The sequence below is a fragment of the Ctenopharyngodon idella genome, chromosome 18 (genome assembly GCF_019924925.1).
Source record: "Ctenopharyngodon idella isolate HZGC_01 chromosome 18, HZGC01, whole genome shotgun sequence".
Lineage (NCBI taxonomy): Eukaryota > Metazoa > Chordata > Actinopteri > Cypriniformes > Xenocyprididae > Ctenopharyngodon > Ctenopharyngodon idella.
Genome location: NC_067237.1, coordinates 18,724,482 through 18,745,928, shown reverse-complemented (window position 1 = coordinate 18,745,928; position 21,447 = coordinate 18,724,482). Strand labels below are relative to the sequence as shown.

Genomic DNA, 21,447 nt, shown 5'->3' with positions numbered 1-21,447 from the left:
ATTCATTTTCATGCAACTTATAAACATGCACTAGATGAGCATCTTTGACTATTATGCTCACATCTGGTGTCTTATGCAGCATCCTGCACATGACACGACACTCTGAATCTAAATGAATGAGAAATGAAAGCTAAAAACACAAAACTATCAGATGGCTTCGGAAGGCTTTTAATATGGTGCACGAGTTATATTGACTACTTTTATGGTACTTTTTGGAGCTTGATACCCCTGGTATCCTGACATATGCAGCTTGGATGTTTTTCAAACAATCTTTGTGTTCATACAGGTCGACATCAGGGTGAGTAAATGATGCCAGAATATTCTTTTTTTTTTGGTGAACTATTCCTTTAATGTGCAAACAGTTTTCTCTCTTCACAGTGCTAAGCACCAGCAGCCGAACACAGATTTTGTGTTGTAGCAGAGGAACCACCAGTCTCTCCCTCCACCCTGTCCTTTTATACCTTCTCTCTCTCTGTCTCAGTGGGACGTGGTGTGTCTGTCACCCCTGACTTCCTTCCATAATGACATTCAGGGCTGTGAATATAAAAGGTGAGAGAAAAACAATGTGAACACTTGAAGAAAAGCAGGAGGAAAATAAATGATAGGAAAGGAAATCTATAAATAAGCAATTACAGAGAAGACCATAAATTGCATAAGGTTACACTGACAAAATCATTTGTAATATCAGAAAAGAGGATTCTGATCAGTTAGGGATGGCCAGTTTGTATATTATCTTAGGAATTAGAGATAAAGAGTGAATAATTTATTGAATGGAAATAATGTTATACTTAAAATAACATTATTAGATTAACCACAAAATAAATTATGTAGCAGACTGTATATAAAGCATGTCAAATCTAATATTAAATGAAAAGTACATATGTGGAGGTCAAAACAGGTTCTTCTGTGTGTGTAAATCTTTTGACACACTCCCTTACACATTTCTGTCATGTCCACCATCTTCCCGTTTTTTCTTTGTTGTTGCTTTTTATAGCATTGCCATGGAAGTGAAGTGTGGTTGCTAAGTAACTGGCTGGCGTCTGCTGCTGCTTTCACAGACGTTCAAAGCTATGTCAGTGTACAGTTTGAGTGTGTGGCGAGTCTGAGGCTGATATAGTTTATAGTATAAAACAACTTTGGTCAGCTTTTTATATTGAGTCTGGTCCCGTTTTTCAGGATTTAATGGGTTAGTTGACCCAAAAATGAAAATAATGTCATTAATTACTCACCCTCATGTCGTTCTACACCCGTAAGACCTTCATTCATCTTCTGATCACAAATTAAGATATTTTGATTAAATCCGGTGGCTCTGTGAGGCCTGTATTCAAAGCAATGACATTTCCTCTCTCAAGATCCATAAAGGTACTAAAAACATATTTAAAATACTTTTTGTGCGCCAAAAAAACAAACAAAAAAAAACAAATCAGTGAATCAGTGATTCGGATCTCCTATCAAACGGCTAAACTGCTGAAATCACGTGACTTTTGCGCTCCGAGTCACTGATTCGATTCGTAAAGCTCCGAAGCAGTGTTTTGAAATCGGCCCATCACTATATTGTTGAAAAGTCGTTTTTTTTATTTTTTATTTTTTATTTTTTATTTTTTTTGGCGCACAAAAAGTATTCTCGTCGCAGGTAGAACCACTGAACTCACATGAAATGTTTTAAATATATTTTTAGTACTTTTATGGATCTTGAGAGAGGAAATGTCATTGCTTTGAATGCAGGCCTCGCTGAGCTATCGGATTTACTAATCAAAATAACTTAATTTGTGTTCAGAAGATGAATGAAGGTCTTATGGGTGTAGAACGACATGAGGGTGAGTAATTAATGACATTATTTTCATTTTTGGGTGAATTAACCCTTTAAGTGTAAGTGACATGTGAAGTGACGTGCGCATGCGCGCCTTTTCACAAAAGCACCACGACGCAATGGACGCATGCGTGTTGTGTTGACAAGAGAGACCTTGCATGAACACACATAAAGTGGTAAATTATGTTTGTTTTTTTGTGCAAACAAAGCACTCGCGTCGCTTCATAAAACTGAGGTTAAACCACTGGAATCACATAGATTAATTTTATGATGTCTTTACGATCTTTCTGGGGCTTTAAAGTGGTAGTTGCGTAGTCTGTCAATGGAGGGACAGAAATTTCATTACAAAATATCATCATTTTTTTCCCGAAGATGAACGAATGTCTCACAGCTTTGGAACCCCAGATGAAAAAATACTATAGTAATTTATAGTAAATACTATAGTGTTTTTGAAACATACTATATAAAAATTGTGGTATACTGTATATATTATAGTATTTACAATACTTTGTTAATGAATGCTACGCCATACTGTAGTATTAACTGTAACAAACTGATAAACTGTAATAAATACTGTAGTATACTTTAGTTTTTACTACAGTAAACTGTAGTGTACTGTAGTATAATATACCCTATAGTTGTAGAAAACAGTACAGTATTGGGTAGCCTAAAGTAGTTTGTTTATATTACTATAGTTGTTATATTACCTATAACTATAAAATTACCACATCAAATTAATTCAAGTACTTACTATAGTATGGTTCAAAAACACTATAGTATTTACTACAAATTATTATAGTATTTTTTCACTTGGGAGGGTAATTTATGACAGAATTTTCATTTTTGGGTGATCGGTATTGTTATCGAGCAGTTTGGGTGTGTGGATTATAATTAATTATTTATATTTTTAAAATGATTTTGTCTCAATGTACTTATTTCTCTCTGCGGAGAGGAATACCTCAGTGTGGTATCTTCCCATTGTCCTCAGAGAACAATTGCTGATGTAAACAGACCAGTCTGTGAGCGCGCGCAAGCACGATGGAGCCAGAGATGCTGCTGCTTCTTATCTCATGCTTTTGTCCACGGCTATTCTGTTAAAATAAATGATTTAAACTGTTTCTTTGGATTTTCTTTAAAAATGTTTGACATTAACTTAATTGTATATAAAAAAAAAGCAAACGGAACTGGATAATGAAGCTGTTGTATTTGTGCTTACATTAACAAACGAGCACAAAACAACATTCATTCTAGGAATCCGTTGTGTCATAACTTGCAGTGCGGGACTTTGTCGACATCTAGTGGCCATTTTTAGAATCTCGACCTGGCTTTATTGTTTATGGGAATAAAATTATGCATTTTGCATGAATTCCTTTTAATTTTGAGACATGTAAGATGTGACAAAGTCTTCACCATAACAGATCTGCAATAAGACTTGCAGTACAACAAGTGAAAAGATATTTTAGATTTGGAGTGAATTTTTTAAATCCTAAAACCTTTTAATTGAAATCTTATGCATTCAGTTAATTTTGTAAAAAAAAAAAAAAGATTTTTTTTTTTTTAATGGATAAAACTAACCAAAAAGAAAATGTCTAGATAGTTTCTAATAACACATTTTTTTGTTTTTCAAAAAAAAACCTACATAACCAAATCTTCTTATGTGTTATTTTATATTTTAAATAACTTTACTATTATTCCAAATGTGGAAAAGTTTAATAATAAAGAAATCTGCCCTGACAAATCAGCATTACATTAACTCAGCTAGAGATATCTGTAACTGAAAATTATTAAAAAAATATATTACCTTGCATCTTTTAACAGGATGTTATGTGTTTTGTAATCATGAAACCACACGACAAGAGATATGACAGAAAATGGCTTTCAAAACCAACATATCACTGCTTGTAACAATTATTTTAATAAATACTCTTAGTGTTCCTCACACAGGAAATAAGGTGGTGGGTTTGTTCAACCCCCCTGCACAGAGAATTACCCCATACAAATTATAACAATAACACAAAAACACATGCACACACACCCGCCCGCTCACACACGCTCACATACAGACATACTCATTGGTGGACAGTCGAAAAAAATACTGTCTACTACCAGGTTTAACGGTTCAGCACAACGAATTTGAAAACCCTCCAGTGTTTGTTTCTCAGCACCGTTCAGTCCATCAAAAGAACATCCACAAGTGTGACGTCATTAATGATCTCATCACGTGTCTCTTTGACATGACAGTGTCCTTCAGGTCTGGTGTACATACATACTGTTCCTTTCTCTTCAAGTTGAATTGGTCAATTGGTGGAGGAAGAACATCACTTAAGGAGGTAAGGAACTCTGTCTGGAACACAATCATAAAAAACAGGTAGTACATGTTTGCTTTTTATTGCCAATTACAAAAACCCTCTCCTCAAAAGGCTCCTCAGAGGAGCTGACATTGTGTCGAGGCTTTTCAGGTGATTTTATGACGAGAGGGGAAGGAAATGTTGTTCACTGGAAACACTCTAGAAGAGAATAAATGAGCAGAGAAGGGGTTTACTCATCCAGTTATAGTCAGACACAGTAGGAGGCACTTTCCACAATACGGTACAAAAGCTTGATCTTCAAATTTTTTTGAATCATCAGCTGAGTTTTATTCATTTTTCTGTAAGATTTGCAACTCTGTTACCAAATTTTGGGGCATATACACTACTGTTCAAAAGTTTTGGGGTCAGTAAGATTTTTGTTGTTGTTGTTAAAGGGACAGTAAAAACTTGTATGTTGTTACAAAAAATTAAAAGAAATAATTTTCATAAATGCTTTTTTATTCATTAAAAAATCCTGAAACAAAAAACACTAAAAGATTAAGCAGTTTTCAACATTCATAATAATAATAAATGTTTCTTGAGCAGCAAATCAGCATATTAGAATGATTTCTGAAGGATCATGTGACACTGAAACTGGAGTAATGATGCTGACAATTCAGCTTTGCATCAAAAATGACCTTTATTCAAATAAAAAACAGTTATTTTAGAACTAAAAATAGTTCATATTTTATAGTATTTTTGATCAAATGAATGCAGCCTTGGTGAATGGAAGAAAAATATTAAAAATCTTTATGCCCATCTTTTGAACACTAGTGTAGAATTGTTTGGGATCAATAAATACAGTTTAAAACCCTGGTTCATTTGATTTAGTTATTTTCTTGCAATAAACATAAAATAAATAGACAAAATTTATCAAATAAATAAGGAAAAATGGTTGCAAGTAACAGGGTTGCAAATTTACAATAAATTAAGCTGTCAGTAGGAGCTATGTTGAGTTGTAGTTATCAATTAACCTATTTATTTCCCATAAATTAGAGACTTTTTAGAAAATTTTTTCTGGTAACAGTTAAAAGTTGAGCTTCTTGTTATGCTGTAGAAAGCATTGAAATGACTTCAAATGTTCAATATTTTGTATTGGGAGGAAATTCATGCAAAGGTAAATAAGACTATTTTTGCTTATTGAAACGTATTAATAAACAACAATAAATTCAATTTAAATTGAACAGTATTTGTATCATTATGTTTGTTGGATAGTTCAAGGCTTCTAAGGTGGGACAGGTCAAAATTCCCATTTTAAGGGGAATACAAACATTTGATGTTTTTTTAAAACGACCTGCTCTTCATGATTGGTTCAACAAAACATGTCATTTATGCATCTAAAGTCCCGTTTACACCAAGAACGATAACTATTTTTGCGTTCACACCAACGAATGATAACGGTCTGTTTATCTAAGCTCACATGCTGCGGTTTCAAAGTGTGTACATGTTTTTGCTGCTCTTGTTGCATTTACACGGCTTTAACCAGCAGATCTAATCTAACAGTGAATTTAACTGACGAAGTCAATATAGTGGAATAAAAACAACGGCTAGTCTTCAAAGGAAGCAAGACAATGAGCCTTCGAAATGAGACACAGCAAATGTTGTCGAAACTAGCGCTGGATACCTGAGGTAATTTTATATTACACTGTTTGCTAGCCTGGCATATTATGATCTCATTTTTGACTTGTCAAACAGCGGTGGCTTTTTCTGGACCTCGGCGATTAACTGCCTAGCAATGTCGTCCGCCATTTTAAATGCGCGAGCCCTTAAATTAGAATGGATTCTGATTGGCTGTCGGTGTTTTATCGTTCAACGGCCGGAAAAAAAGCGATTCCAACAATATCGTTTCTCTATATCGTTATCGTTATATCTGTGGTGTGGACAGTGCTATTCTTTTATATTTAGAACGATTTTTAGAGCTTTATTGTTATCTTTATAGTTATCGTTCTTGGTGTGAACGGGCCTTAATGCTTAAAAAACTACAAATTGTACCCTATTCTTGAAAAGTACCTCCACACATGGAGAGAAAGCGTCTGCTCATGTTTAATTTCACATTTGGACTGCTCTCACATTCTGATTAGGTCGTGCAGAGAGTCCTAATTAGTTTTTTCCAAAAAAGAAAAATATAAAATTCTTATAGTACACCTATTTTTATATCAGTATATTACAATGTATGCAACTCGTAAAAGAGCTCCCTGTGTCACTGCAATTAATTGCATACACGACTCTCCTGATTATAATTACAGAAAGCATCACTGAACTTTACAATGTACACACTGGAGGGAACTTGTCATTTTTCTGGCCAAAAAGCAGGTTATGTCCACGGAGACCATGATGAGGAAGAGGCGCTATGATAACAGAGATATGAACAAAACAAGGAAGGTCACAGACCTACAGTAGTTAGACTGCCCTCTCCTGCTCCATTTGTGATAAAGCTTCTCACAATCGGACGCCACTTAACCAACCGACCTCGGCTGTTATGAGGCCCATTAAACTCGGAGACAATGAGTCATTGCAGACACTCTGAAATAAACCGATCGAGGTCATTTATCGCTTAACCTGTCCAGAAGGCATCTGTCTAGCTACTGCAGAGGGCAGCTTTTCCATTAGAGCTGCCAGAGAGTGTGGGATCTGATGGGATCACAGGGCAAACTGTGGGGAAACCTCTTAGGACGGCCACAGAGTGCTGGTTGAGCGTGCATCGGCCCAGGCGGTGGGGCTTCTGTCTTTCTATGAGAAATTTTGACCGCAGAGAGTGTCTTGCGGGTGTTCACACAGGGGAATGGTGCTGTCCTGGCTCTGGCCCTCCATGTCCATGTCGAGAAGGCTTTGATGGGCGGCACTCACCCCGGCGCTCACTCCGCTGTCACCCGAGCCCAGCGGACTGTCACAGCTGCTACCTGGAGATGAACTGAGCGTCTGTGACAGAGATGATAGTTTCCACGGGTCTGGACGTGCCCGAGCTGGGGTGGGGCGGGGGCGGGGTGCGAACTCGAGGGTTTTGGGACGCTCGAGAGTGCCCGTATGGCTGTCCGGTTCTGGCACGGGTATTGGAGGAGGGGGTTTGCGCCGATGGACTGAGGGGAAGACCGTAGACGGGTCAGGTAGGCGTGGAATGTCAAGAGTTTCACGAGAACCTGGAGGAGAACATATGAACAACATGAAAGTTTACTTTATTGTCATTTACTCTGTAAATGACAATAAAGGGATAGTTTAACCAAAATGAAAATGCTGTCATTTACTCACCCTCATGTTGTTCCAAACCTGTATGAGTTTCTTTCTTCTGTTGAACACAAAAGAAAATATTTTAAAGAATGTTGGTAATCAAACAGTTGATGGTAGCCATTGACTTCCATAGTAGGAAAAAAAATACTATGGAAGTCAATGGGGTCCATAAACTGTCTGGTTACAAACATTCTTCAAAATATCTTTTTTTGCGTTCAACAGAAGAAAGAAACTCATACAGGTTTGGAATAACTTGAGGGTGAGTAAATGATGACAGAATTTAAATTTTTGGGTGAGCTATCCCTTTAAAGATATTTTTTTAAAAATATCTTATTTCAGTCTTATTTCATATTTTATCCTCTTAAATCGTATTTAATGATGCTTATTTTTAGGACCATTTACATTTTTTGCATTGTGATAATTATTTTCAAAATATGCACATGTCCCCCTCAAGTTCTTATTACCATAAAGCAAAAAAAAAAAAAAAAAAAAAAATCTCAATGTCATTATTAACAAAAATTATACATGATTTAAAAAGTTAGTTATATTTCTATTTAAATATATATTTTCTTTTAAATATATATATATATTGCTGTATAATACAGCAATAAAATAATGTATTACAATCAGGATAATCTAAGAAAAATCAATATTGATAATAATGGGAATTACAAATTTTTTTAAACAGATCTTAGTGTTCAGTCATGTTGTTGAGTTCAATTTTAGGTTTATGAAATCTATTTTATGACCATTGCAAAATTTTTATACAATATTAAATCTATGTATGAGAATCTCATTGATCTTAATGAAAAACACTATTAAGATAAATGGGAATTACAAAATTTGTTACAAATGACAAATTTAGTGGTTCTGAAATACTGTCTTTATGTTGTGGTGAACAACATTTACTAAAGAACCATTACTAGGGCTGGGACAATACATCGATTCTTGATTTGCGACACAATTATTCTGGATCGATTCTGATATTTTCAGAATGTTTCGCAAATTGATTCTGAGCTTAGTTTTTAACAGCAGATGGCACTACGTGTTTTAGAAACAGCCGTACTCTGCCTACTTCCTAAAATAATCATTCATAAAGTTCGAAAAGGTTGAAGCGAATTACAAGGGTGTCTGCAGTGGGCTGTGTTTACATTAATCTCATGTCATAAAAGCATTCTGAGCCGAGGTGAAAGTATATTTAACCACTTGCACTCTTTTTCATGAGCATTTGAGTGTGCGGTTAAAAACTAGCCTAGAGTGCCATCTGTTGTTAAAACTAAGCACAGAATCGATTCAAGAGAAAATCGCGATACATTCGGAAAATATCAGAATCGATCCAGAATAACTGTATCACGAATCGAGAATCGATGTACCGTCCCAGCCTTACTCATTACTGTAATGAGTTGCGATTTGAGCCAAAAGATGTTTTGAAAAAGATTCACTACATAATGAATAGCATTTAAAATCTTATCATGTAAAATGTCTCCATTCAAGAGACCAAAACGCTGTACCTGTATATGATGTGATGGTCGGGGCTGGTGCGGGGGGGAAGGGCATACTCCCATCAGAAGGGGTGCGACGATGCCCCACGACCGTCTGCGCTCGTGGACGAATGGCCCCATCAGAGGGTGTGCGGCGGTGCCCACGGTTTAATGCCATTGCTGCAGAGACGTGGGTGGGTGTGAGCGACTGATTGGGCTCTCGTTTGAAGCTCTCTGCCCTCAGGTCCAGCAGAGGGTTTAATGACGGCGCAGGAGAGACCACCGGATGAGCACTACTAGGGGTCGGGGCAAGGTCATCAGGATCAGACGGCAACAGGGACTTGGTGGAGTTGCAGTCGGAGAGAGAGGAAAGGGAGAGGAGCGTAACGGAGGGAGACGGGTCCATGCTGGGCAGGGTGGAGTCGTGATGCCGGTTGTGGGACAGGGAGAGTGACAGTGTACGGCTGGGTGGAGAGGTGCTGCGTCTGAATCGACCCGTGCGCTGGAACAGGCCCTCTTTCTTCTTCCTCTGCTCCTCTCGCGGGTCCTGTTCGTCTTGACTCATCTGTACACATATGAATGAATAATGTCACATGAGTTCAACGTTACGTCAGATAAATTGCATATGCCAGAGGATTAATTATTTCATATACCAATTATTAACATCTATTAAAGGGATAGTTCACCCAAAAATGAAAATTACCCCATAATTTACTCACCCTCAAGCCATCCTAGGTGTATATGACTTTCTTCTTTCAGTCAAACACAATCAGAGTTATATTAAAAATATCCTGGCTCATTCAAAGCTTTATAATGGTAGTGATTGGAGTTTTTGAAGTCCAAAAAAGTGCATCCATCAATCATAAACATACTCCACGTGGCTCTGGGGGGTTAATAAAGGCCTTCTGAAGCAAGTCAATGCGTTTGTGTAAGACAAATATCTTTATTTAAAACTTTATAAAGTAAAATAAAGAGCTTTCAACGCCTAAAAAATGTTAACTTCACCGACGTAGTACACGATGACATGACGTACTACACGCTATAACGTAGGACATAGCATAGCACATCATGGCATTGTGTACTACGTCGTGGGAGTTAACGCTTTTTAGATGTAAGTCGAATTAAATATTTGTAAATAAGGATATTTTCATTTTTGGGTGAACTGTCCCTTTAATATCTATCAGTATCCATGCAATTTAAAAAATTGCATTCTCATTACAGTAAAGAAAAAAACTATTTTAAATAATATTTGTAAAATTTTTATACATCATAGAAGTATTTGTGTTGCACTTTATGCAAAAAATAACATCTAATTTTGCAATTAAATGCATATATATATAAAAAATTATGTATATATTATTTACCTTAATGTAAGTTTAGAAATCATTCTAATATGTTGATTTGATGCTAAAAATACATTTCTTTTTATTATTAATGTTAAAAACAGTTATTCTCTCTCTCTCTCTCTCTCTATATATATATATAATACAATTAATAACTTTTTATTAAATTACTAAATATTAAATGTATAATGATTAAAGTATTAATCAATATTTGCAATCTTGTTTATGATACTATACAAATTAAAATTCGACTGAAAAAACAACAGCTATAATCAGTCCTCCTATTTTACCTCTTTTCTTTCATTACTTACTTTCTTTCCCACTTTTTCACTCTCTAACAGCGTGTACCTGTTGTCGTCCCAGCTGGAGGATGTCAGAACCGAGACCCACAGCAGCCAGTATGGAGGCACAGCCCAGCAGCAGCAGGTCACTCTTCTTCCTCTGGCTGCAGCGTCGAATTGTGTCCTGTGAACCTGTTCCCGGCCCTGTACCCGCTGATCCTGAGCCCACCTCCTCCATCGCTCCATTACTGCCCAGGTCAGGAGCCGGACGTCCTGGTGAACTGTCATCAAACTCACAATGCTCCTCTACACAGAAGATAAGGTTGATGAATAAATAACAAATAAGGAGAAACAGGCCATAAAATTACTTTAATTTCAGTTCATATCAGTTATTAATTTGTTTGTTGGGTCATGATGGTCTTCAAACCTGAGTGTCTATAAACAGAACATGATTCAGACTCACCCATTTCATTTAGACTTGAGAATCCAGCTGTTATAGGAGCATGTTTAGGAGACTTCCCCAGATTTGGGGCGCTGGAGGACCAGACCTTGCCCTCCCCGAGTGATTTTAACCTAAAAAAAAACAAAAACACTATTAATAAACTGCTGTCAAATGGTATTTATGGTATTTTATGGTAATTCCTATCATGACAACTCTCGGAAGAGTTTAGAATGGTAATGGATATGATAATGTTAATGTATTTGGTCTTGGCGGAATAGATCTGCTACGGTTGTGTAGTGTATTCCAGCCCTAAAGGTGCAATATGTAACATTTTCTGTCCGCTAGAGGTCACTAGAGGCCTATTCAAAACAAAGGCGTAGCTTGATGAAGTGGAATCTTGGGACATGTGGTCTTCAACTCACAAGCCGGTGGAAAATAATCAGGATAGGACTCAGGCAGAAATCATGTTCATGGATGCGATTATTAACGTTACTGTAGTAAGAAGCAGAGCAGGACCGAGTGTTGTGGGACCTGAACGAGGCCGCTGGAGCGATTGCGCAACACACGCCGCGAGCAGCAGAACTTTTATTATGCCACAGTCGCCAGTGCTGCTTTCGCTTTTCCGGTCAAGCGTATGAGGTCACACAGCTCTGTTTATCATATTAGATACATTTGAGTGTGTTGAAAATGATGTTATAACGTTACTCTGTGCGTTCGCTCGGTGGCTGCTGTGAGACACTTGTCGCACACTGCAGTAAGATAGATCGATTTTAGAATATCATATTAAATGCTGGATGGCTTGTGTTGATAAATGGCATGGAATTATTTTAAAACGTATTTATGATGGAGAAAATGCTGTATTACTGTTACTAAAAAATAAAGCTGCATCTAATTATGCTATGTTAGCTACTTGACAAAATAGTGTTTTTCTCTGAGGCATGGTAAAGCATGGTACTCGCAAAAAAATCAAGAATTCAAGAAAGAAAATCAAGAAAGATTTAAGCAATAAGACTAAACGTGTTGAGCTATATAACAATAATTCGTTTTTCTGTCTATAAATATATCAAAACAGTTGTTCCCTTGTCTATTAAAACATGTAAATATTAAAGCGTCTTTGGTGTTTCCATGGTTTCTACAAAATAAAACCGGAAACCGAGGGTAACGCGGGTATGACGCAATTGACAGGTGACTCCTCACACGTCCCGTAGCCTTGGTTAAAATTGCAATTTTCTAACGATTTACAAATAGTTGCAAACATCTGGGATATTGTAAGTACTCAAGTGAACAAAATATATAACACTGGCCTAGTGGTTTTTGGATATTTTACTGCAAAATTCTTACATATTGCACCTTTAAGCTAACATTTTTTTTATATTTGCATACATTTTAAACTTGGCCTATGTAGTCATGGTGAGGTGATTAAAAAACATTTGTTCATACTAAAATTTGCACAAAACCTTTACTAACATTATAAATAGACTTTTGGAGAAAGAAAATAATAAAATGAAATATAACTCCTTTAAATGCATATTCTTTTGGTGTACCTGTCCTCGCCCCCGACTCTCTCACGCTGATGTGTGGAGCTGGGCCCCCATGTTCGGCCCTTCTTCTTGGTCCCTAGGTCCTCTTTCTTACACACAGCCGTCCGGCCCCACGTCTTCCTCCCATCACTGGGTGTCACTAGATCATACATACAAGTGATAGCAGCAATATGAACACATTTCAGAAAATATTCAATATGATGTTTGTTTTAGCATACTACATATTCCTACAAAACTCCATATGAAGTATGGATTAAATAGAAACACAAGTATGTAAGCTAAGACAGTCTCAAAGCACTTCACAGACACAATAAACTCTTTTAAGCGTCTAGGTATTGATTCTTGGCACATGGCAGTGCAGGCGTACATCAATATGTACTTAGCTGTCCAGCAATGTACTCTGGTTCTTATTTATTCCACTATATAAAACCAAAACAATGTGCTGGATTCCTCTCCTCTTCACTTACGGCGTATAGCTCTGAGGCGAGGAATGACCCCTGGGCTGGCTGGAGGAGTGGTGCTTTCGCTACCCTGACTTTTCCTCTTGTCCACGCTGGGTGACGCTTGCACTGTGATCTTATGCTCGAAACCTGAAACAGACACATGCTGTCAGAGACTTAAAGGACATTCACACTAAAAACGATAACTATAACGGTAATTATAAAGTGCTAATAATTGCTCTAATTCCATGAGAATAGGAAAGTGAACACCACAGCTACAATGATAACGACACTGAAGAACAATATCGTTGGAAACACTTTCAGAGTGATATTTTTCCAGCTGATGAATGATAAAAACATTGACAGTCAGAGAACAGAATCCACATGACTTTAAAGAGCTTTCAAATGGCAGATAACATAACTGCAGTGCACTTATAATAGGTGAAAAGTTGCAAAAAAAGCCAGGCACACTTCAACGGCTACCAATGGGTTGCCGTGACCTTTGCAACGTGGTTACGTAATGCGTGGCGCATCGCAGAGCAGTGCAAGATGAGAATTTGTGGTTAAAAAGTATATAATTTTCAATTTTTTTTAGAATACGACAAATCATTTTGCTAGATAAGACCCTTATTCCTCGTCTGGGATCGTGTAGAGCCCTTTGAAGCTGAACTGAAACTGTAATTTGGACCTTCAACCCGTTGAAGTCCACTATATGAAGAAAAATCCTGGAATGTTTTCCCTCAAAAACCTTAATATCTTTTTGACTGAAGAAAGAAAGACATAAACATCTTGGATGACATGGGGGAGAGTAAATTATCAGGGAATTTTAATTCTGAAGTGAACTAATCCTTTAAGGATATACTGATTTGGAAATAATTATGGCTTAATTTTAAATTTCAGATTGTTTTGATTTGCATTGTATGGTAAAAACATGCCACATTTTACTGAAAAATATCAATAATTTGATTAAAAATAACAGACACCTTGAACATTTCATTCATTAATACAGTTTATTCACTATAGTTTAAAAAAAATGGTAATAAAATATGACAAGATCTGTTAAATTGTGTCAGAAAAAAATAATCTTAATTATGTCAGATGACACTTAAGCAAAACATGGTCAGGTCAAAGTGTCTAAATAATTTTTGGTTCCAAATTTTTATCAATTTTACTGGTAGTCCACTGTATGAAGAATTTTTGGGTATAATATGTCACAGTTTACTTTATTTTACTATCCTCACTTACATAAATGAACTATAGTGTCCTGCACCCACTAGTAAAAATATATCTAAAATGAATATAATCTGAATAATTTTTGGTTTGACTGTATATAGATAGAGAGAGAGAGATTCCCATTCCACCCACCAGATGGCAGACTGATGCAGTTGCTGTCCCTGCCGAGTTTGAGTAGTCTGCTCTTTTTGAAGTGGCCTTTGCGTTTTTTAACATGTGGTTTCTCTTGATACATCTGATGGATGATGATGTTGAGCTCTCTCTCCACAATGTCGATCTCCCGCTCGGCTAACTCCTGCTCGCGCCTCCTCAGATGCTCCTCTTGTTCCCTCTGCTCCTCAGCTGCCCGTGCCAGAGCTTCCTCCCAGGATCGCAACTCCTAATGAACAGGCAGTTATTTAGACCACTAATCCACAAAGCCTACAAGTTATTGCTTATAATATAGTTAGTGTAATTTCTTTAAGGGATAGATGATAAGATTTTTCCACGCATTAGGCTCTCTTTGGTGCCCTTTGTAAATTGGTTCACAATACTTGTGTGTAAACATACATGGGTCTCTTAATCACCTAAAATCTCTACTGTATCTTTATTAGATGCTAAATATCTACCTGCAAATGTACACTACCTTTCAAAGGTTTGGGGTCTATAAGATTTTTGTTTTTCCACAGTATTGTTTTTTGATCCGATACATGCATTCTTGGTGAGCACAAAAAACATTAACAAATTAATACTTTAAATAAAGACTTTTACATTGTTATAAAAAATGTCTATATGATAAATGCTGCTCTTTTGAACTTTCTATACTACAGATAATCTTGTGTATGTATCACTGTTTCCACAAAATATTAAGCAGCACAACTGTTTTCAACATCGATAATAATAAGAAATATTTCTTTAACCCCAAATCAGCATTTTAGAATGATTTCTGAAGGAACATGTTATTTTTAAATATTATTATAATTACAATTTAAACAGTTATTTTAAATTGTAATAATATATCACAATATTACTGTTTTTATAATGTATTTTTGATGAACAGAAAGACTTAAAAAATTGTATTGACCCCAAACCTTTGAATGGTACTATACTTTCTAAAATACCTATTTTAATTATTTTGTAATTATTTTTATTTATTTTATTATTCATATTAAATTTAAAAAAATAATTATTTAAAAACTTGCAACTTTGATGTGACCTGGTTTTTAACAAATAATATATTAATATAAATTATAATATAAATATTATGGTATTGTTTGGTAACTGACAGTAAATAAAGCAAAGATTGTTACTGTATTATTGTAGATATTTTATTGGTAAGTGAAAAACAAACTTGGCAAGACTTTGATGTGACTAGTATGTATCTAGTATAATATATAGTATAATAATTAATATTAATTATTATACAGTTAAATGGGTAAATTATGTGGTATGATAGTATTGATCAATGGTATAAGGTACAGAAAAAAAAAAAAGCTACTGGTTGGCTACTATATTCCTGAGATGTACCAAACATGAAACAAACATATCTTTATGGTCCTCACCTTCTCCTTTGCTCGTAGTTCATCAAACATCTGCTGGATCTCCAGCCTCCAGTCTTCCTGCAGGGAATGGAAAGACTCCAAGGGCATCTGGAACATGGCTGATTGCTCAATGTCCACCAGTCTCTTCAGGATACTCCCAAAAGATGGACGCCCATGTGGGTTAGGACACCAACACTCTACAGGGAGAGAGAAAAGTGATGATGTGATGTAAATCAGTGTCTCTCAACTCTGGCCTTCGAGGTCCTTTTTCCTGCAGAGTTTAGCTCCAGATTAGCTTGTTCAGGTGTGTTTGATAAGGGTTGGAGCAAAACTCTGCAGGAAAGTGGACCTCGAGGACAGAGTTGAGAACTAAGATAAATTTTTCATGGGGTTCAACCGAAACTTCTTACCTCCCAGCAGCTGTGCAAAGGCCTCGGGGCAGGTGGAGGGGATGGGAAGGGTCAGCTTGTTCATGGCAACTCCGTAGGCCACAGCCAAAGCATCAATTTCACGGTACGGCACCTCACCAGTCAGCAGCTCCCAGAGTAACACTCCAAAACTAACACGAAAAAGACCATAATCAGCCGCAAAACCTCTAGTTAGGCTGCAAAACATAGTCCAGAGGAGGACGGCAGCTCACCTCCATACATCGCTGCTTTTTGAGAACAGGGACAGCTTGATGACCTCTGGAGCCATCCAGGCATACGTGCCCGCCGCGCTCATCTTTGTGGTGCGATGCCATTCCCGAGCAAGCCCAAAGTCTGTGATCTTCAGAGTCTTTCCACTCAGGTCGTCTCTCTCCACGGGCTCCAGAATCAGAACTGAAATGAGAAATATGAAGCCAAAGTGGATTGGTGATCCAGTTTTTGCTCACCGTTTATATTTATGAATAATGAATAGTGGAAACAATAATAACTTTTCCATGTAATATCCATTAAGGAGGAGTCTTGGTGGTGCTCATCAGAAGTCAAACCAGATCATCTGGCAAGAAGTAGCTTTACACAAAAATGGCAAACAACATCCTTGATTTGCACTTAAGATAAAACTGAAGTGCAAACATATGTAGCACACATTTGAGTCATATGATGATGAGGTACACACCTTTTTACAAGATGTAATATAAGTCTCTGGTGTCCCCAGAATGTGTCTGTGAATTTTCAGCTCAAAATACCCCACAGATCATTTATTATACTATGCTGTAAATGCAATTTTGAGTCGAAGGAAAAACTGTTTTCGTGCATGTATCTTTAAATGCAAATGAGCTGCTGCTCCCCACCCCGCTTTCCAGAAGAGGGCGGAGCCTGTACAGCTCGTGCCTCGGATACTCTGCTAAAAACTAACAAAACATCTGTTTGGTTCTGTTTCTGATCTCTACCATGGTCACGCTCACGTGACATTGCAGTTCTTCATCATCATGAACGTTTTTTTATTTGCATGCATTTTAAAGCCATATCAGTTTAAACTTCTGATATTTGGTTTTCTGAGCGCACACACCCGAAGCGCATGCACAGAAAGCTGGCTGTCAGACGGCTCATCCTGTGAGTATTAAACTAAGTTCTCTTTCATGTCTTATTGCATTTAAACTGTCAAATACACACAACAAAGTTCACAAACAGTCGGTTATGTCTGTGGACATCAACAGCAGGGAAAGAAATCGCATGTATTAGATCTGTATGTTAAAGTGACAGCAGCGTAATATACAGCACCTACTGCTATATATGCTGTTAATATGAATCAAACAACAAAAGGAAAACAGAAAATCACTCACTGCTCTTGACTGAATAACTTTAGTAGCTTTAATAAGAATACATTTCTTACTTGAATGCTGCTGTTAAATGCTCTGGCGAGGAGATAAACATGGCGGACTGTGTACAGCTCACTCAGGGGAATAGCTAAGCTAATAGGGCAGAGTCCGTCAGCAGTCGTGGGCGGGGCCTAGGCATTTTGTGACATCACATTGCAGAGAAACTGCAAATGGCTTATTCTGAGACACTTATGATTTATGGGGATTAAAAAAAAAAAGGAGTGGTTGGATTTTTACCGTTATAGGGTGGTTGTGTACACACACTGCCGACACACATTTATGTTCAAACACCATGTAAATGTGAATTTTGCATAATAGGTCCCCTTTAAAGGCCATAGGTCCAATCAAACTCCAATCAAACAAAAATTAATTTGTAGATTGTGGTAGAAACTAGACAAATTAGGAAGAGGCCGGAATGGACAGATTGTTTGACATTTCCTAGTCTTTGAAAACCTGGAATAAAACAGCTAAAGGTGAAACTACATTAAATACAGGTTACATTCAGTACTGGGTTGGCTCGCCACTTAATGTCCAAAGTAAAATTTGGATTTTGAAACAAAGACAAATAAGAATCTGGCCTAAAATGTCATACCAACAATGAGCACAGCACTGAAAAGGGGCGGAGCTACACAAGGGCAGGGCTTATTCTCATAATGTTTTAAAGGGATAGTTCACCCAAAAATTACAATTGTGGCATCATTTACTCCCACTATAAGAATCTGGCCTAAAATGTCATACCAAAAATCATACTGATCCCATACTTTTAAACAGTAGTGTACATAATGAAAATATAGAATAAATGCAATGTATTCCGGAATGGAATAATGTAATATGAAACGTTCATAATAGGACCAGGAACATGTACTACGAAAGCAATAAAGTAAATTGGGTCAAATTTGATTTAATAGACTCAGCAAAATGAAGACTTCTAGACTTATGGAGGGAGTTGAGTTGAAGCTCTGTACTCTATCAAATATTTATTAGCCATAGCATGTGTGCAAGCAACACAGAGAAACAAGATCCCTTAAACACACACACATACTCTCTCTTTCACGTAACTAAGGTAAAGTGCACACTCATCTAAACACAACACAAGCTTAGTTTTACATCACATGCGAGACACATGACAAGCTTTAAACTACACACACATACACAACAGGCGCCAGTAAATTGCATGTGGAGCACAATGTCAATATTTCACAGAAGTGGCATTAGAGGAGAGACCAATCCTGGCATTGTTATCCATGAATTCAGATCTGTTTACTGAAACTACTAAGACCCACACACTTAGTTTATTAGAACAAGAATTATATAAGTCAATAGGTACATAAGACAAAAACAGATGGGAAACACTGGTCAAAGCCGTACTGTCACGCCACTTTCATCCACATGAGATTATACAGTTGGCATAAAGACTTGAAAGAGTTCAGCTAGGCTTACTGTCTAGTCTACATTTTCAAACATGAGTCACACCGAATGGAATAAATCATATAAATGGAATAAATAAAATGCTTATATATATATATATATATATATATATATATATATATATATATATATATATATAAAACCAAAAAAGACCACATATATACATTACATGTATATATAAATATGTGAGTGTGTATGAGAGTGATGCTAGTTTGTGGTGCCCTGCTCTTTCTCTCTCCTCCCTGTGTTTCCTCCTGTGTTTCCGTGTGCGGGCAGGCTATGGAAATGTTTGGAGTGTCAATAGTCAGCTGGACTGGTTTGAGTGGGGTTGGGAAGGGTGGAGTGCAGCCTGCTGTTCCATTATCACCACACATATGCAAACGGGAGCAGAGAGAGACAGGAAGGGAACACAGCTGAGTTTCTGTTTGACCAGCACATCACAAGCTCAGGTTGAACAGGTGGAACCTTTCTCTCTTTCCCTGCAGAGTATCACATCCATTAACATGCTCGTTACTAGGGGTGTAAGAAATTTTTGCCACATTTTTTGCCGATAATAGCCGGGTTTCCATTACAGATTTGCGCAAAACTTTTGCGTTATTTTCTAAATGTTGATAAAAAACTATTGCGAAATGACGGCGTTTCCATTAACTGATGTTGTGCGACTAAAACGTATTTTTTTCCTCTCGCGATAAGTCATTTTTTAAAAAAAATCATGGCAATGGATGTTCGTAGGTTCAAGTAGGCTTTGTTTTTAGTTTAAACCCCGACCACTAGATGGCAGTGTTGTTATCACTGAGCATGAACTGTGTGGCTGATCGTTCACATCTGGTATCACCACTTAACAGGGTCACCAGCAAAACCACTCGGAGGCAAGCTTGCAACCTTAGCCGAAAAAAGCGTAACGCCTGCTAACACTGCAGTATGCAGGCCGTTTTTTTTTTATGGATGTCAATGAAGGAGAGGCTTCACTACGCTGAATAAACTGCTTTTGTGAGGAAATAGCTTATCATTTAATGAATCGACAGCCTATTGGCTAATCTTCAATATGTTTGCTCTTAAACATTCATTTTGGATTGATCTATTTTTAGAGTTTACACCAAAAAAAAAATGCTGGTTTATAAGAGAAGTCCCGGACAATTGTGCGACAGGCACTTCTCATTCATTTCTATGGTATCCACTAAGGCCCTGTCCAAAATGGCACCCTTAACATTCACAGTCTTCCTACGAGTCCATACTTTCATGACGTAACGCTGCTTTGACTGTTGGGAAGAAGTCTGCTGTGGGCGCATATCTGGTGGGCGCACCCTTCTGAAAACTAAAATTAACAAATGGGACAACCTACGGTTTCATGCACTTAACGGACACGCGTACGCGGCAGCCATTGTAAGTCCACAAGACCGAAAAGTGCATATGAAGTGTGCCATTTGGGACATGGACAAACAGTGATTGACTGTCGCACAACTCTGAATGAAATTCAATGATGTCAAGGCTGTAATGTGATTGGTTATCAAGGCACACTTCATCCAAGTTAGCCATTACACTTTTTCCAATGGTAGAGCCACGGACTCTAATATAATGTAATGTAATATAATATAATATAATATAATAATGCTATTTTTATAATTAAAAATATATTCTAATGGTTTATTTGCCCTGCATATGGAAGCCAGGGGTATTAATAAAAACAAACTCCTTTTTTAATATAAAAATAGAAAAACTAAAAGTGAAAACAATTAGTTCACATGATCAAAGATTCCTGAAATATTAGATGAAAATACCACAAAGTATAGCAAAAACACTGAATGTAAATGAACACTATTATTCCTTACTAAAAGATGTTCTATTTTTGTCTGAAACATGTTTTTCATATATTTCATGTGTTCAGACAAGGACATGCTTTCTGCTTAAAATATCTTCTTAGAAGTTTGACAGCTGCCGAGGCAAAGCAGTGAGGCAAGTGACAAGACGGATAAAAAAATCTGTCAGTGGAACTAACTAAAAAAAACACATATTCAAGACACATTGTTGAAAAACAAGTTCTAATACTGGCAGCTTTTGCTTCTTAAGAAAATTATTTTGTTTTAAGAATGGTCATATATTAGCACAGAACACAAAAGTACTGATTAAGACAGAAAACTTTTTTTTTTCAGTGTGTGATTTGAGAAATCCGTTTGTTACCATTAGCTGATTACATTAGCTAACAAGAACTTACAATGAAAAATACTTCTAAAGCATTTATTAATCTCAGTTAATGTTAATTTCAACATTTACTAATGCAATATTATTATTTTAAATTGAGTGGAGCTGAGCTAACAATGATCAGTGGTATTTTTTATTAACTATCACTACAAATGTACTGCTCATTGTTGATTAATGTTACTTAATAACGTTATGTGGTCCATGTGTGACCAATATTTCTGAATGAATTGTAAAGCATGAATTTGTTAAGATCTTTCCCTGCTCCTTCTCTGAATATGTGTATGTGAGTGTGTGTGTTTCTGGCTCTGGTGTGAGGGGCGATTAGGAGAATAGGAGATGGCTGCTCACAATG

At 36.8% G+C, this 21,447-nt stretch overlaps 1 protein-coding gene across 1 annotated transcript in view; it reads right to left on the bottom strand.

Moving 5' to 3' along the window:
• Positions 1–3,702: 3,702 nt before the first annotated feature.
• Positions 3,703–21,447, bottom strand: part of map3k10 (mitogen-activated protein kinase kinase kinase 10) — a 39,235-nt gene continuing 21,490 nt past the window's right edge. The window contains exons 2-11 of the mRNA XM_051870921.1: positions 16,305–16,485; positions 16,075–16,223; positions 15,686–15,861; positions 14,277–14,523; positions 12,939–13,061; positions 12,475–12,610; positions 10,952–11,061; positions 10,556–10,794; positions 8,895–9,429; positions 3,703–7,295 (exon numbers count right to left, since the gene is read on the bottom strand). Coding sequence (XP_051726881.1) covers positions 6,889–7,295; positions 8,895–9,429; positions 10,556–10,794; positions 10,952–11,061; positions 12,475–12,610; positions 12,939–13,061; positions 14,277–14,523; positions 15,686–15,861; positions 16,075–16,223; positions 16,305–16,485 — 2,303 coding nt within the window. The 3' untranslated portion in view covers positions 3,703–6,888. The remainder of the gene's footprint in view (positions 7,296–8,894; positions 9,430–10,555; positions 10,795–10,951; positions 11,062–12,474; positions 12,611–12,938; positions 13,062–14,276; positions 14,524–15,685; positions 15,862–16,074; positions 16,224–16,304; positions 16,486–21,447) is intronic.